At 38.2% G+C, this 17,500-nt stretch overlaps 2 protein-coding genes across 6 annotated transcripts in view; one reads left to right on the forward strand and one right to left on the reverse strand.

Moving 5' to 3' along the window:
- The window catches only part of LOC125048288 (casein kinase II subunit beta), a 14,818-nt gene extending 10,704 nt beyond the window's left edge, over positions 1 to 4,114 (forward strand). For 2 of the 3 annotated variants that reach the window (XM_047646927.1, XM_047646926.1), the window contains exons 4-5: positions 583 to 755; positions 3,088 to 4,114. In XM_047646927.1, coding sequence (XP_047502883.1) covers positions 583 to 755; positions 3,088 to 3,438 — 524 coding nt within the window. In that variant the 3' untranslated portion in view covers positions 3,439 to 4,114. The remainder of the gene's footprint in view (positions 1 to 582; positions 756 to 3,087) is intronic. The other variant, XM_047646928.1, reaches the window with a different exon arrangement.
- Positions 4,115 to 10,796: 6,682 nt separating this feature from the next.
- The window catches only part of LOC125048303 (syntaxin-5-like), a 9,149-nt gene continuing 2,445 nt past the window's right edge, over positions 10,797 to 17,500 (reverse strand). For all 3 annotated transcript variants that reach the window (XM_047646949.1, XM_047646951.1, XM_047646950.1), the window contains exons 3-7: positions 16,132 to 16,613; positions 15,237 to 15,292; positions 14,865 to 15,115; positions 14,280 to 14,611; positions 10,797 to 12,750 (exon numbers count right to left, since the gene is read on the reverse strand). In XM_047646949.1, the coding sequence (XP_047502905.1) occupies positions 12,591 to 12,750; positions 14,280 to 14,611; positions 14,865 to 15,115; positions 15,237 to 15,292; positions 16,132 to 16,613 (1,281 nt within the window). In that variant the 3' untranslated portion in view covers positions 10,797 to 12,590. The remainder of the gene's footprint in view (positions 12,751 to 14,279; positions 14,612 to 14,864; positions 15,116 to 15,236; positions 15,293 to 16,131; positions 16,614 to 17,500) is intronic.

A 17,500-nucleotide genomic window follows, 5' to 3' on the forward strand; every position in this document is an offset into this window, starting at 1 on the left:
CTGTGTTTATTTGTCTGTCTGTCTGTCTGTGTTTATTTGTCTGTCTGTCTGTCTGTGTTTATTTGTCTGTCTGTCTGTCTGTGTTTATTTGTCTGTCTGTCTGTCTGTGTTTATTTGTCTGTCTGTCTGTCTGTGTTTATTTGTCTGTCTGTCTGTCTGTCTGTGTTTGTCTGTCTGTCTGTCTGTCTGTGTTTGTCTGTCTGTCTGTCTGTCTGTGTTTGTCTGTCTGTCTGTCTGTCTGTCTGTGTTTGTCTGTCTGTCTGTCTGTCTGTCTGTGTTTGTCTGTCTGTCTGTCTGTCTGTCTGTGTTTGTCTGTCTGTCTGTCTGTCTGTCTGTGTTTGTCTGTCTGTCTGTCTGTCTGTCTGTGTTTGTCTGTCTGTCTGTCTGTCTGTCTGTGTTTGTTTGTCTGTCTGTCTGTGTTTGTTTGTCTGTCTGTCTGTCTGTGTTTGTCTGTGTCTGTCTCTCTGTGAATTGTTGGATTCATTGCAATGTGAATGTGCTTTTTTCCCATAATTTTTATTGTAGTTTTCCATTTGTCTCCTATTTGAGTTCCTTCCTGGCAACCCTTTCCTCTACCAACAGATGAGGAGGAAGAGATCCCTCACCAGAGTGACCTAATAGAACAGGCGGCAGAAATGCTGTATGGCCTCATCCACGCTCGCTACATTTTAACCAATCGCGGAATAGCTCAAATGATAGAGAAGTATCAAGCTGGAGATTTTGGTCATTGTCCACGAGTCTATTGTGAAAATCAGGTATGTGTTTCTTAGTGGATGGAAAGCTCAGATGTTTTGATAAGGCTCATTGATCACTCTTATATTTATATAAATATTTTTTAAAATTAAAAGATACAATGATTAGTCCTGTAAGCTGTGATGCATTTCAGTGTAGTTTGTTGGTCAATGGGTGGATACATAAGTATATTACAGTTTTTGCTAAAATTGTTTGGTGAGTTTCCATCATGCAAGTGTTATTTGTAAAAGTAAATAGGTATGGAATGAAATATACATTCCCATTGTTTGGCCGCTTTTAGTGTTATGTTCGAAATTGTATATAAGATGATATCAAGTTCATGAAAGGGTATCCTTAGCTTCTCTGGCAGCAAGAAGGTTTTTTGGTAATTGGTATTTTATTTTACCGTTTTCAAATATTCAGGTAATTTTCTTATTTTGGGTTTCTTTTGAATAAAGATAATGCTTGGTAAATATGGGGTAATATATGTATAATTTTTTTTTTCCATATAGTGAACAGTATTTACAGGTTTATAAGCTGCATGTGTCTGAAGCTCAAAACAAAATAAGTGCTGCAGGAAAGGGAAGAATTAGGCAAACTATTGAATACCTAAATCTGTTGAACTCTTACTTGGCTCTTGCTTTTTGTAGTTCATATGTTTTGTTATTAGCATTATAGCTAACCTTGTTTTTACCAGATTGTATATCAATCACTACTGGCACATCTATAACAATTTGATGGGACAATCTGATTTTGCTGTAGATGTTCACTTGCCCTTGTTTCTGAGAAAAGTACTTAGTGATATAGAAATATTTGCTTCTCTGTATCAAGACAGTGTGTTCATATTCATGTTTTGTTAATTGATGGTATTTCTTTTAAGATTTCTGTAATCGAAGGTTATAGGTCTAAAGATGTGAGCTGTGTAATACGCGAACATTATCACTATGAACTTAACAATGATAAAATAACTCCTGGGAAGTAATAGAATGATAAAAGATAAGATAAAGCCATTATTACCCATTCCTTTTAGATAAGCACCCAGCTGATCCAGCCTGTGACCTCATAACTTGTCTTTGAGAACATTATCATGAGATGAGATTGTGAAGGTGTGAGGAAGATATTTTTAATGCCATATATAATTGAAAGTAAAGCAAATATTTTGAAGCAAGAGAGTCCCAAGACTACATTATAATTTTTTATGTTTAACATTCATTATGCTTTGGTCTTAGCCATTGTGATTTGTATTATAGAAATTGTAAAAGTTGATTATTTACTAAGTTTTGAGATAATGCTTTGTTTAAATACATAAATATAAAAGTTGAAATATTTTGTATATATGGCTTAGTGTCCAGCAGCTTCTAGAAGTTAATTACAATAAATATATTAAATACATATCCTCATATGCACATGCACAATGTCACTATACATCTCTGTATGTATCTATATGTCTTATCTATCTATGAAATACTTGTATATTTAGTTTTCATATATCTGTAGTATTGACTTTCATAATCAGTTTATTGCATGCTTATTTTCCACCTGGGTTCAGTGAGTGCATGTTTAAGATGCCATATTTTTGGCTAACAAAATCTATATTAAGAGCTTACATTGAAATTTGCCTATGAGTAAAATGAATAATACTGATTATTCGTAAAGAATTATTTTGCAGACTATAGAATTTCTATTTTATTTACTTGAATTAAACATAAACTGAGTACAACTCCCTCTCCCCCACATACCTCTCTCCTCTGTTTTCAGTTTCTCATACTTTCATCTCCCCATTATCCCTCACCCTCTTCTCACCTATTATCCCTCACCCTCTTCTCACCTATTATCCCTCATCCTTTTCTACCCTCCTCTCCATCTCCCTCCCTCATTTTTCCCCTGAATTGAAATGCATGCCTTTTGGTATTCCTTAATAAACTGGTCATATTGGCCGAGTTGTCTACATATTCAAAAGTATAGTATTACTAATTGTTTTTAATGATATTCTCATTATGGAAGTGAGATACCCTAACAGAAGACAGTTATTTTGTTTATTTGTCATTATTCATTTTCTAATGTGGATTCTCTGGCCCCTATTTTAAATTTTTTACTTGTAGTGGTGGTGGGGGTGGGGTTGTGTGTCATTTGTTGTCTTTGTATAACAAGAAATATTAAGCTAAAATTTTAAATATTGGTAATATAATTTTGGTTATTTTCTTAATATTTACTTTGTAGATTAATGATGTATTTATATAATTTTCATTTCATATTTTTGTTTGTCTATTATTTTGTTTAAGAATCAACACAAGGGTGAGTGATTCTATTAATGGGTGTACTCTTACGTTCAGTATTTACATAATTTTGTTGCAGGCAGACAGTCTTCAAGTTTTGTTTTCTGCCCCCCAGCCAATGCTGCCCATTGGTCTAAGTGATGTCCCAGGAGAGGCCATGGTGAAGCTGTACTGTCCAAAATGCTGTGACGTCTACACCCCAAAGTCCTCTCGCCACCACCACATAGATGGCGCTTACTTCGGTACTGGCTTCCCTCACATGCTCTTTATGGTCCATCCAGAATACCGGCCCAAGCGGCCCACCAACCAATTCGTACCAAGGCTTTATGGCTTCAAGATTCACCCAATGGCATACCAAATTCAGCAGCAGTCCGCTGCTAGCTTCAAGGCTCCCATGCGTGCAGTCAACTATAATAATGGAAAGCGTTAGGATTAGTTAAAAACTGTTTCATATATTTTTTTTATTCTATTGATGTAATTCATGTGATTATGATTAAGCTCATTAATTGCAATATTCCTTAATTTTGAAAAAAATTAAAACTTTTTTTTATTTATATTTTTTTCTCCTTCCTGTCTCCTTCTGTGGCTTAGTTTTTACATACTCCAGTTAAAATCATCAGACTTGTGTCAAAGTGAGAAGACGGTGTTAGTGAGCTGCAAACAGATGGTGCAAAAAAAAAAAAAAAAAAAAAAAAAGAGAGAAGAAAAATTAAAAGATAACTAAAACAAACAAAAAAAGTGCCAACTGTGACATCTCTCTGACGTAGGCTTGATTTGCAGTAAGCCAGTCCGGCAGTTTGGATTAAGTTGTGTCCATGTCCTGCTCGTGCTCATTCATCAAGGGCTTTTGAGAGGTCCCTGCATGGCAAGTTGACTGCACACATTCCGGAAGAACCCACTCATACCTCACTGCTTGTTTACCTCTGGAGCCATGGAGTGATCTCTCCCTGCAGAAAAGCTAGTTAGATTGAAGGAAATCACTTTGTGAATACCTTATTTTTTTTGGGTTAGTGTGTAAATGGTACTACGAGATACCAGAGAAAGTTTTGTTTTGAATCTTTGGAAAAATCTTATATAATAAAATGTAAATATATACCACACCTCCAGCTATTAGTGTACTATATTTCCTTTATCCCAATGTTTTACTTTTTTGTAAATTACACCAAAGAGAAAAATATAAATTTGATCTTCAACTTCTCACAAGAAGATAATCGTTATTGACAACAGATTTGTCACATTGCTATATCTTCAATACACCTCGGCATGTGTGATTTTGATACAAATCAGTGTCCATAAAACATGAGTGTTGTTAAAAACCATTTACATGCATTACTAATAACAGCTGTTACTTTGGTAGAGAATATAAGAGTTAGTTTTGGGAGTTGAAAATTACTTAAGCATTCTCTTTTTTGTTAGATTAAACTTTCATCTATAACATAAATATTCATTTATGACAACAATCATTAAATAGAGTGCATTAATGAAAATGTATCGATGCTTGTGTTATAGACTTAACTTTAAAATAACAAAATGCAATGCCTTCATATATGTAGGAATTTACAAGTTTATACAGTATATACATAAATACACACACATATATATATATATATATATATATATATATATATATATATATATATATATATAATTTTTTTTTTTTTTTTTGTGTTGTGTGCGCTTCTGGGAGATTTTAGGTTTATCCAGTGGCATCTATCCAGCCTTTATGAAAAATAAAATCTGCATCATTCAATTAGATTAAGGTTAGATGGATTAAAACACTGAGGCAGGAGAGTTGACATGAGTCAGAAAATAAGAAATGTGCAATACTGGTTGATTTACTAATAATGAAATATAGGAAGTGATCATGTTGGTAACCCTGAATTCTCCCTTACAATTATAGGTTTTGAAATCGATTGTGAATGACTGTTGACATTCCAACAGTCGGCTTTGACACTATTTTTCCTGAAAAATTTGACAATAAATTTGGCTGTAAATCCTAAGTAAGCCAGCATCAGTCATGCCAACTGCGTCGTGCCAACAGTCCCCGCAAAAGTGCCCAGGGAAGGGGCTTACCCGAGCAGTTTATTAATGCGGATTGCGAATGCGTGGCTCCCTGCACCTGTCCCTGCAGACTGAATTGCGGGGCCTGATATGATATGGCCATGAGGCGAATGTAGGGGAATCCCACCCTTGGTCCTCAGCCTTCGTCTCGACTAATTTTGAATGAACTTTTCTTTTCCTCCTTTCCTTTTCCCCCTTTTCATCCCCTTGTTCTGTCCACTTATCCTTATTGTTGAACTCATTTTTGCCACAATATTTTATCATAATGTTCCCTACTCCCTTGACTCCCGCTTCTAACAACTTTACCTTATGCTATTCTGTATACCCCTTGTGTCTATTCTTATACCCCTTTCGTTACTCGACTTTACCATGGTGCCAAAAGCCCTCAAGCCTTGGGCTATCACTATATTTTGAATACACTTCTAATGATCTTAGATGTTGATGCAGCAGTATCGATATCAACTGTATTAAAAAGAAAAAACACATTTTCCCGCAAATTCAAGGAATGGGAAAATCGGGATAGGTCACTAGGGCCTACTAATAGACTCCTTGGTGGGTGAGCACATGTAACAAAATTCTCAAAAAAAAACTACAGGGGGCAGAACATAATCCTGGGCGGTTGAGTTAAAATGTGCCATCCATCTTCAAACCATTTGGATATTAAAGAATCTGTACTGTTACTTCTGCTAAAATTTGATATGTAGAAATTCAAAGAAAAATAAATGTTTTATTTAAGAACTTCATTCAATTGAAAATGAACGAAGCCCTCCCCTTCAGTCTCTTTCTCATTGTTCTGCACTCACCTGAACTAATTTTGTATGATCTTTTCTCCTTTCCTTTTTCTTATTGTTAACTCCTTCCCTTTTTGGCACTCCCCTCCCCCCCCCCCCCATGATGCTCCCTACTCCCTTACTCCCCCTTCAAACAATCTTTACCTTTTTCACTACCATACTACCATACTACCCTCTGCTACTTTTCAAACAGTAATTTTGCCCTAATCTTTAAGTTATTCCTAACCCTTTTCACTAATTTCTTAGGTTTGGGAACTTTACCCCCCAAACTTCACACTATTGCTATATTTTGAATATAATGTGTGTGTGTGTATATTTATGTATATATATATATGTAAATATATGTATACATATGTATACATGTATGTGTAAATACATACATATATGTATACATACACATGTATACACGTGCACACGCACACGCACACGCACACGCACACGCACACGCACACATATGTATATATATTTATATATGTATATTTATGTAAGAGAGAAAGAAAGGGTGAGTGAGTGAGTGAGTGAGTGAGTGAGTGAGTGAGTGAGTGAGTGAGTGAGTGAGTGAGTGAGTGAGAGAGAGAGAGAGAGAGAGAGAGAGAGAGAGAGAGAGAGAGAAAGAGAAAGAGAAAGAGAAAGAGAAAGAGAAAGAGAAAGAGAAAGAGAAAGAGAAAGAGAAAGAGAAAGAGAAAGAGAAAGAGAAAGAGAAAGAGAAAGAGAAAGAGAAAGAGAAAGAGAAAGAGAAAGAGAAAGAGAAAGAGAGAGAGAGAGAGAGAGAAGTGGGGGGGGAGACAGGATTTTCAACAAAATAAAAGTGGAAAAGAAAGTTATATCTGACCATCAGTATAACTGCAAAATAAGTTCCTGTATCCTATTACAGCAAAAGTAGAAACACCAATTAAAAATGGGGCTTTCATATTTAACTAACACATGATAAAATTATCCCAGATATCAAACTGCTCTGTAAATTATAGAACTAAAACAAGAATTTGATAGAGCATAAAGAAACGAGGCATCTGATTGATCTTGATGTGACAATTGGATCAGCTAATGATTAGATCGTTTGCATCTTATATTTTATTTATTTATTTTTTTATTTACACCTTTCCATACATTTACTTGGTTTCTATTGATTTTTTTTTTTTATGAGTAAGCAGATACAACTTACTAATATTCATAGACTTAATGCATTCTGTGACATTTTTCCATGTTCATGGTCTTTATTGAAACATGGCTAATCTCCCTTTTCCCACTGACTTGAGGAATATGTTTCACCTTCCATTACACAGAATAGCAATGAAGTAACCACCTGAAAGAATGAGTATTGCTCACAGATTTTCAAACTTCTTGTTATTTATTATTTGTATATGAGGTGCTCATAGAGTATCACATTCCTTAGAGAATTGAATAATAAAAGCAAGAAGACTAAAAAAGTAATAAACAAAGTCAAATTTATTCTACCATTCTCATGGAATTTCTCAACACACTCCTAGAATAATAGTGTGATTACTCAGCCGATTTGTGCAAAGGAAAATGTTTCTATTCTGTAAATATTTTATACATGAATGATTTGGCACTGCCTGTTACTAGCCAGTATCTTACATACCACTATAAAAATGTGTACAGTATACCAGTTTAGAAGTTTGCAATATACAATGTGAACAATATTATTTGCAAACTGACAGCAAGGAAAATTTATCCTTGCTTATATCAGAGTATTTACTTGTTTATTGAATTTTTTTTCCATGTCAACATCTAAGGTCATTAGCAACTTACTCAGGTAAGGAAGTGCTATATGACATAAAAGATCATATGGCACTAGAGTAGCAAAAAGGGTTAGGAATGAGTTAATGATAAGGGTAAATTTATAGTTTGAACAATACTAGAGGGTAGTGTGAAAGTGAAATGGGTAAAGAGAGGGAGCTGAGTTGAAGAAAGAAACATACAAAATAAGTTAAGGCAAGGGCTGAGGACCAAAGTAGGGGTTCATATCCCAAGTCCCCTCACGACAATGAGCAAGTGAATGGGGGGTATATCAGAGTACACCTAATATTAACAGTGCTTTCAATAATCTGCTTTTCTGAATCAGAAGGATAAATGGTTAATGGTTAATGGTTAAAAGCAAAATAAATGTGCTAGACATCTAAGGTCATATAGCACTATAGTTAATGTTAGTGAAGGATGGTTGGGTTAGTGATTAGTTGTTAAAGCTGGGTTGAGGAATTGGTGAGTTAATGGGTTAGGGTCGGATGAGGTAATGTAAAGGGGTTAGATCAAGTGAAGGATATATATGTATTTGAGGAAGGAAAACAGGTCAAAGCAGAAAGTGTGAGATTCTGTAATGATGTCTGATAAGTTGGGATGTCTATGTAGGGAGGACATGGGCATGACAATAGAATATGTGGAACTGAAAGAGGAACATTTGGAAACCGCGAATGTTCCAATGAAGGATAGTTATACTTTCGTTGATTTACTGGCAAAGATTGCAGTGCGTGTTGGAGAATTTGAAGGGGATAAAGAATGAGGTTGGGGAGGTGGTGTTGTATCAGGAGGGGTGTCGGGAGGTAGAGGGTCTGGGGAAGAGGGTACTTGTGACATGAGGGTTTCACGTGTGTATCCAGGAGGGAGTGGAAGGGATAGAGGGGATAGTGGGAGGGTTAATATAGGTGGGGCTGGAGTCAGGGGGAATGGGTTTTGTTGGGATGGGGTAGGAGGATTGGGTGTAGGGAGAATATGAGTAGGAGGAGGATGGATATCGGCAGTCACTTTGAGTGTGGAGGGAGCAGGAGTTGTAGAATTTGAAGGTGGATGAGTATTAGTTTGGGACACGATTATGTAGTTCTGGATATCTTCAAGAGTTTCTGTAGTGGAGTTGGTTGGGAAGTTTTGTGAGATAAAGGTTTTCTTGTGAGGGGGGGAAGAGAAGTCTGATGTCTGAAAAATAGGGGCAAAGGAAGGTGGAGGTGATTGTGAGGTAGGGGAAGAGGGGGTGGAACGTTTATTCTGTCTGCTGCGGGTAGTGCGGGGAGGGAGAGGGGAAGGTGTTGGGGCTGTAGTAGAGATTGGGGTGTCTGGATTTAGGATAGCAAAAGAATTTGATTGGGTAGAGATTGGAGTGTCTGGGTTTAGGATGGCAAAAGAATTTGACTGGGGAAGGTAGGAGGTAGAAGAGGGGAAGTTAGATGGAGGGGGGTTGGGTTTAGGAGAGGGTGTAGGAGCTTAGGAGGTAGGGGGATTGGCAGAGTGAGCGACATTACTGGAGTAGGGGGTAAGAGAAAAGCCTCGTCGACGTGCTTCCTGTCTGGCTTCACGTAGAGTGAGTCCAAGTCTGAATCTGAGAGTTGCTACCTCAGACTCAAATTTGTAGGTGGGGCAGCGTTTATAAAATACATTATGGGGGCTGCCACAGTTTGCACATGTGCGTGATTGTGCAGAGCAGTTTGATCGAGTATGGCCAGGTTGGGTACATAGCGGGCATCTGGCTGTGGAATGACAGTGTTTGGCTGGGTGTCCTAAATACCAACAATTTTGGCACTGACGAGGAGGAGGTTGGTATGGTCGGACAGGTAGGGATTCCCCTTTATGTAAACATTAAAGGGAAGGTCATGTCTACGGAAATTAATTTTGGCAATGTTGATGGATTTCCTACGATTTACTCTGGGAGGAATGGAGTAGCATTGTACATAGGTTGCATCATAGTCTGTGAGACAAGCGAGTAAGTCCTCTCCACAATCTGACCATTCTTTGTCATAGAGTGGGCAATCTGTTGGGGAGATAGAGACAGTTCCGGTGCAAGTATTGAGGGTTGGACAAGGTTCTGTAGGGATGGGATTACCACATAGATCAGTTAGTTTTGTTAATGCTATAGCTTAGTTTTCAGTTGTTACTGTGACGAGACGGGAGTGGTCGGGTCAGCTACGGAAAGAGACTTTACCTACTTGTTTTTGGAGGCATTGTTGGAAGAGGAGGGTGTTTTGAGAGTAGGGAGCTGTGGGAGGGATCACGAAAAATCGGTCCCATTTGGGTGGGCTAAATAGAGTATTTAGGATTCTTGTAGAGGTGGGGGTAGTAGAAGTGCGGGGACGTGTGGAGGAGGGAGTAGTGTTGAGGGGGGTAGTGTTATGGGGAGGTGGGCAATAAGGTTGTAAGGTAGTAATAAGGGGAGATGGGGTGGTTGATGAAGGAGGTTGTGGGAGTAAAGGTGTTGAAGTTGAGCATGTTGGGAGAGTAGAAATGTCTCCTGGGGCTTGGTTGTTGATTAGGGTTGATACTGTACTAGTATGCATTGATGATGGGGGAGTTGTTGCAGTGTTCGGAGCCGTGGTCAAAGGAGAGCTAGGATTGGGGCTATTTGATAAAGGGGCAAGCCTCATTGCCCCTAAGAGTGGGGTTACGTCTTCATTATTGGCCATGATAAGCCTGGAGTATGTTGGGGAAAAAAATAGTCCACCCCTCAGGCCAGGTATGGCAGGAGAATACCGTGCCCATGGTTCCCTCAGGCCGTTCAGGACTGACATAAAGTCAGCCTTTCATCCTTTCAGCATGGCTCTCACACCTTAGGAGGTGGATAGTAGAAGGGATTGGTGAAGAAACTGAAACGAAAAATATAAGTGGGGAAAAAAGACTATGCAAAATTAGTTGAGTCGATGGCTGAGTCCCAAGGTTGAGGAGTTCCCCATCATTGGGTCTCAGTCTTCGTCTCCTAAGCCCCCCCACGACAACAACAGGCAAAGGATTGGGGGGGTCAGAAGGATAAAGAGATTCTCTGTTTGTTGACTAAGACTAAGATGTTTCCCCCTAGTTTAATATTCACTAAAGGGTATTGATTTACTACAGTAATTATAGTCCCTTTATTTACTTAACACTTCTAAGTGTGTGTATTCTTACATAAGACTTTGGAACTTCTGCCAAAATCTTGTATATAGGATAAGCAAACGAGACCTCAAGATATGCAGGTTTATTAATAAAATCAAAGTATTTATAATGTCTATTACACATGCATATATAAATAATGCTTGTACAACCATGGCAGCTGATAAAGAGTGGCTGGTAAAGCAAAAAAAAAAAGAAAAAAAAAAAAAAAGAAGAAAGAATTACTTATACTGGAGGGAAATAATAAAAGAGAAATATACATAAATATAACCCATATCCTCAAAATGTGATTCATAAATTTCTTTCAAGGAATGGCTGATATATTAACTAAAATGAATCTATGCAATATACATTATAAGTGATAAATAATACAGTCTATTTAATATACAGGTATACATAATGAAAGGTTGAGATTTTAAGATTCCTTTCTGTAATTTGGAGTTTTTCTTTCTACTGCTGTCTCACAATCATGGTAAGGCATTTACTAAATAAATACCTCGCGTAAGTTTAGTGTTTATGAGCGTAAATGGGGTTTGTGTTGATATCTGCACATACAAAAGGGAATATGCACATGCGAGACATGATTACTGGAAATTAGGTATTACTTTTGAAGATACAAAAACTGGAATGAATATATATTATTATTATGATTATAATTATTTTCATTGTTGGCTCCAATATTTCAAAGGAAGGTGTTACCGGAGAGGAACACAAACACTAATAAAAATAAATAAATAGATAAAAGGTTGGAGACATTGATCGATTGCTTTTAGATGGAAGGTCTAGGTCTTGAAACTAAGAAACAATAACAGAAATAAAGAAAGAGAAAATAGCAGGAAAAGATCCTATAAAGAAAAGGAGAGAAATGTTGCCCATGGAGTATTGAATAACAAGGTGAAGGGAGGGGGATCCGTATCAGGCTTACAGAAAGAAGAGTGAAAAGAAATTAATGCAAATAGAAGGGTTATTCAGAAAAAGGAAGAGGCAAAAACGAAGAGAGAGAGAGAGAGAGAGAGAGAGAGAGAGAGAGAGAGAGAGAGAGAGAGAGAGAGAGAGAGAGAGAGAGAGAGAGAGAGAGAGAGAGAGAGAAGCAATTCTTTATTATATACATGATGCAATGGAAGCAATAGTGTCGAGATAGAATTTCTTTCCTCACAAGTTCTTTCACACCAAAAATGTGTTTGTTTTTAAATATGAGAGAGGAAGGCAAGAACAAGAATTTTATAAGAGGAATATGAAGAAAAAAAAGGGGAAGAGAATAGTAAGGAAAGGATGAGGGAATAGGTAAAAATAAAAAAATAAAAATAGAGGAAATTGAGATACAACAACTTGATATTCACAATAATAATCCCAAAAAATAAAAATAAAAAGTCTGTCCCACAAACACCTTGAAACATACTTCAGTTATACTCATTATCCAAGCTGGAAACTACTGCCTGTAATATTTTGATTGCAGAACTGTCCTCTACTTATGAACTCACAATATAGTACCAATTAAACAACTGTTAGGGAAATGGCTCCAAAATTATGGGTGGAATTCATATCAGTGCTCATTCCAAGTAATAATGCTGAAACCTCAAGTACCAATCTAGTGGTAGTATCAAGCAATACTCTCTGAACTATGTTTTGGACAAGTACCACTTGAGGCACTGCTGATCCTTTATGAGCTGCAGTCATCAGTACTTTTTGGTACTTACAATTGTAAGTGGAGGAGAATTTTACTATCTAAAAGTACTGGCAATAATTTCTAATTCTCATTATTATAATAATATATATTTTACAAAGCTATTGGATACCTTTCTATTATGGTGTTAACAAGATTCCATACTCTCACAATATAAACAATACTAATATCACATATATTCTATGCCATAAAAACAACAAAAATAACAAAGAAAACAATCATTATACCAAACACTTTAATCATCAGCATTCTATTAGATGAAACGGACTTAAAATACTTAAGAAGTTCGGAATGGGCTGCTTCAACATTTAATTCTGCATCTTCTACATTGGCATCAATTCTGTTGAAAGAGAAAGTTGCAATGGTGAGTTTTTGAGATTTTAAATGTTTCAAAACTGAAGAAATACACTAATTTTCTCATAGGTATAATATCAAAACAAAGTCCTATGAAGTAAAAAAAAAAAAAAAGAGATCTGAACAAGTGTCACACAGTAACTACAAATTGGTTACATATGAACTCCAGACACACACACACAGACACACACACACACAGACACACACACACACACACACACACACACACACACACACACACACACACACACATATATATATATTTGGTTGAGTGCTTTTAGGTGTATGTGTATGTGTATATGGATGTATGGACATTCACAGATATGTACAAGCTTTATGGATGTGTGAATATGTATGGGTCTTTGTAAGTATTTGTGTGTTTGCGGGGACTCTTACTTAGAGGAATGTAAGAGTGGATGGAGTGAACTGATACAGGGAACTGCAAACTGCATTGAGAATGAAAGTTTATGTTGAGAATATGATAGAGTATGCTAAGGAGTGTGAGTGAGAGAGGGAGTGAAAGTGAGGGAGAGTGAGGGAAAGAGAGAGGGAGAGTGAAAGAGGGAGAGTGAGGGAAAGAGAGAGGGAGAGGGAAAGATGGAGGGAGGGAGGGAGGGAGGGAGGGAGGGAGGGAGGGGGAGGGGGAGGGAGAGAGAAAGAAAGAGAGTAAGAGAAAGAAAGAGAAAGATAATATATTGAGAATATGAGAGGGAGAGGGAAAGAGGGAGAGGGAAAGATGGAGAGGGAGAGAGGGAAAGAGAGGGAAGAGAGGGAGAGAGGGAAAGAGAGGGGGAGAGGGGGAGAGGGAGAGAGGGAAAGAGAGGGGGAGAGGGGGAGAGAGGGGGAGAGGGAGAGAGGGAAAGAGAGGGGGAGAGGGAGAGAGGGAAAGAGAGGGGGAGAGGGAGAGAGGGAAAGAGAGGGAAGAGAGGGGGAGAGGGGGAGAGGGAGAGAGGGAGAGAGGGAGAGAGGGAGAGAGGGAAAGAGAGGGGGAGAGGGAAGAGAGGGAAAGAGAGGGGGAGAGGGAGAGAGGGAAAGAGAGGGGGAGAGGGAGAGAGGGAAAGAGAGGGGAGAGAGGGGAGAGGGAGAGAGGGAGAGAGGGAAAGAGAGGGGAGAGAGGGAAAGAGAGGGGGAGAGGGAAAGAGAGGGGGAGAGGGAAAGAGAGGGGGAGAGGAAGAGAGAGGAAGAGAGGGAAAGAGAGGGGAGAGGGAGAGAGGGAAAGAGAGGGGGAGAGGGAGAGAGGGAAAGAGAGGAGAGAGGAGAGAGAGAGAGAGGAGAGAGAGAGAGAGAGAGAGAGAAGAGAGAGAGAGAGAGAGAGAAGAGAGAGAGTGAGAGAGAGAGAGAGAGAGAGAGAGAGAGAGAGAGAGAGAGAGAGAGAGAGAGAGAGAGAGAGAGAGAGAGTGTGAGTGTGAGTGAGTGTGTGTGTGTGTTTTTTACATGTATGCATATCTGTGTGTTTATTTCTTTTGCCTCATTCTGCAAGTATAAAAATGCTTTTGTAAATCATCAAATACTTACCGGTGAACCAATTCCTCCTGCTCTTTGACCATCGTCGCCAACTGTGTAAACATCTGGCCTAGTTCTACAATAGTTGATTCAATCGTACGCATTGTATCAGCCCGGTTTTGTAAATATGTATCTTGTTCTTCCATCAGTTGCAACTGTTGATGGTAAGCACCTCCTTGCCCTAAGTTAATGGACACTTCACCATTGCTGTAAGCTGATGCAGCCGCTTCATCTGCTAACAACACAGAACCTTGATGGTGTCCTGCTACAGCACCTGGAGGTAACTCACTACTGACAGCGCCACCTGTGAATTGCTCTCGCCGTTCTGCCTGTTTCTTTAAGTTCTGTTGAGAAAATCAGGTTCCTCTGAGCACTGGAGTAAGATACTAAAATAAGGTCTAAAGTATGGATATATATAAACACTTTGCAAACACGTTACAAAAGCTTAAAGATGCTGACTAGACATAGAATCTTAATCAAGAAAAATTTGAAAAAAACTTTCAAAGAGAAGCAACAGTGCCTAAATGTAATCAATATAAACAATATAAGAGAAACTAATGATATAAAACACTCTCTTGATGACACTGCATGACATACCTCAGTTCGAACCTCCAAGACATCCTTAAACTTCTGCGTTATAAGAGCCACCTTGGTCTGGAGTGATCCCACAATATTGGAGGAGTGTTTCTGCATGTGAGCAGTATTGTTCCCGGACACCGAGACATGGGATCGGTTGCGAAGGTCTCCCAGCTGCTTGGTCAGGGAAGACAAGTCATGGCGGATGATGCCTGTCAACTCCTGAATCTCTCGGTCGTGGCTGTCATCGAACAGAGATCTTTTTCTTGCCACTGGGGAAAATAGGATGACATGTAAAGAACCATACATAAGGTCTATTATTGGTGCAAAGAGGATATGATACAAAGATTTGATATCATTAAACACAAGAATAAAAATAAACATGATACTTACAGTGAGTTAATTTTTCCAATTTTGCCCATGTGCTGGATATATTTCTGTGAATCAACCTGGGGAAAAAAAATAAAAACAAAATCTTAATCTACTTTTGCTCTAATTTTGCAAATATGATATGTTGATGTTTTTTGTTTACTTTTCAAGTTCAACAAGAACTCTGAAAGTTGGATTATAGTATTTAACTGCACAAATATACTGTATACTGTTCAGCACATAATGCCAAATATTTTGAATACTGTATTTACAAAACTTCTCTGATGCTTTCTACTTACAAAAAGAATTATTCATTATAACCTTCACTATCTATTCTTTACACTAATCTAGTCTGAATAAAGTCTGAGCATTTAACCCAATGTCAACGGGCATGACGTGTATGTGCATGCCATACCCACTGTGAGTTTACTTGTTTAATTGTTTTAACACATAGATGGCTACACTTGTACTAAGTCACCAATGATCCAATTATGAGTACTGCCTGTCTCGCCCGTTTACCCTTTTCTTTGATTTACAAAAATATTTCACATTCTCTTATTTTGCTGTTACTAATATTTATAACTTTATAGTAATTATAATGTATATAATAAGGAGGAGGAGGAGGAGGAGGAGGAGGAGGAGGAGGAGGAGGAGGAGGAGGAGGAGGAGGAGGAGGAGGAGGAGGAGGAGGAGGAGGGAGAGGAAGAGCAGCAGGAAGAAGAGGAGGAGAAAGAGGAGGAGAAAGAGGAGGAGAAAGAGGAGGAGAAAGAAGAGGAGGAGGAGGAAGAGGAGGAGGAGGAGGAGGAGGAGGAGGAGGAGGAGGAGGAGGAGGAGGAGGAGGAGGAGGAGGAGGAGGAGGAAGAGGAGGAGACTCATCCTCTATAAGGTTATGAAAAAAGCCAGTGATTTATATACTTACTTGGATCTTTGCATGAAGTCTTTGTACTGACGCAAGTCACGTGTTCTTTTTCCATCTTTGTGGGGCAGAGCACCATTTGTTAGACTACCTTGTTGCGATCGCACAATTCGTGCAAACTCCTGGGTGCGGTCACGAGAAGCCATATCTGAATCGTCAAGACCAGACAGAATGGAATTCCCACTGGTCCAAGATGAGGCACTTTGACTGTTCCACAGTCCTTCCGCAGCTTGTGTTCCACCGTTATTCCACCCTCCACTGTTCCACTGAGCACCGTTACTGTTCCACTGTCCTTGATTATCTACACTACTAGTATTCCACTGATTTGTTCCATATGCTGCCCCGCTATTGTAAGAAGCACTCTGCAATTCTGGAGCCCAAGGTGAGGACACAGGCACAGCAGTTGGGCTAACAGTATCTGTTTTCTTATAATAAGCTTGGTTGGCAGGGACGTTTGATGTTGGTGTTCCCCAAGGACTGACGACCTGTGTGATCAAAGATTTTGTCAAATGTTGAGCTTCAGTCAAAGACTCAATTTCTGAATATAGAAGAATATATCCTCCATGCATATAAAAGAGCCTTTTTTCCAAAATCAAAATACAAGTATCTATTGAATGTCGACAATGTATTACCAAATATACATATTAATTTTTAAACTATTTGCTTTTTCTGCTACAATAATTGAGTCAATGTTCAATTTCATATTGCAATGCTATAGGAGTCTACTGACACTGGCATTGCAACACAACAGAACACTCTAATAAAACCTTTCAAATAACCAAATATTCATTAATCATGAAAACTGTTCAAGCTAGCTTTTATATGGCTATATATCTAAATAATTACTGTTAAATATACAACTGATACAAAAGAGTAAACAAAAAAAGGGACTCCTTACATTGACATACACAAACTCATTAAAAGTCAATATTCTGTGACACACACTCACTCTCATTCCTTTTCCTTCATTCTCCCTCCCCCTGCTTCCCTCCCAATCAATTGTGCAATTCATAGCAATGATACCGACTTTCAACTGCTTGGGGAGTTTCAGAAACAAACAAAAGTCATTGAAGATTTTAAAATCACACCATAACACACCTTATCAAATATATATATAAACCACTATGCCATCAATTATACTTTATTTATTCCTAGATATGTAAATGTACATGTGCTGCACCTACATGATGTAAGCTACCCACTGCCACTGCCACAATTATACCTCTTCATCCTTACTGATAAAACTACCACTATAAATGAATTCTAACAACTCCCCAAATCAATACATATCAAGTACAACACATTGTCCATAATAATAATATATACTATCTGATACTGTCTGATTTTAAACTGTCAACAAATAATCATATAT

Source organism: Penaeus chinensis, chromosome 43 (assembly GCF_019202785.1).
Source record: "Penaeus chinensis breed Huanghai No. 1 chromosome 43, ASM1920278v2, whole genome shotgun sequence".
Classification (NCBI taxonomy): domain Eukaryota; kingdom Metazoa; phylum Arthropoda; class Malacostraca; order Decapoda; family Penaeidae; genus Penaeus; species Penaeus chinensis.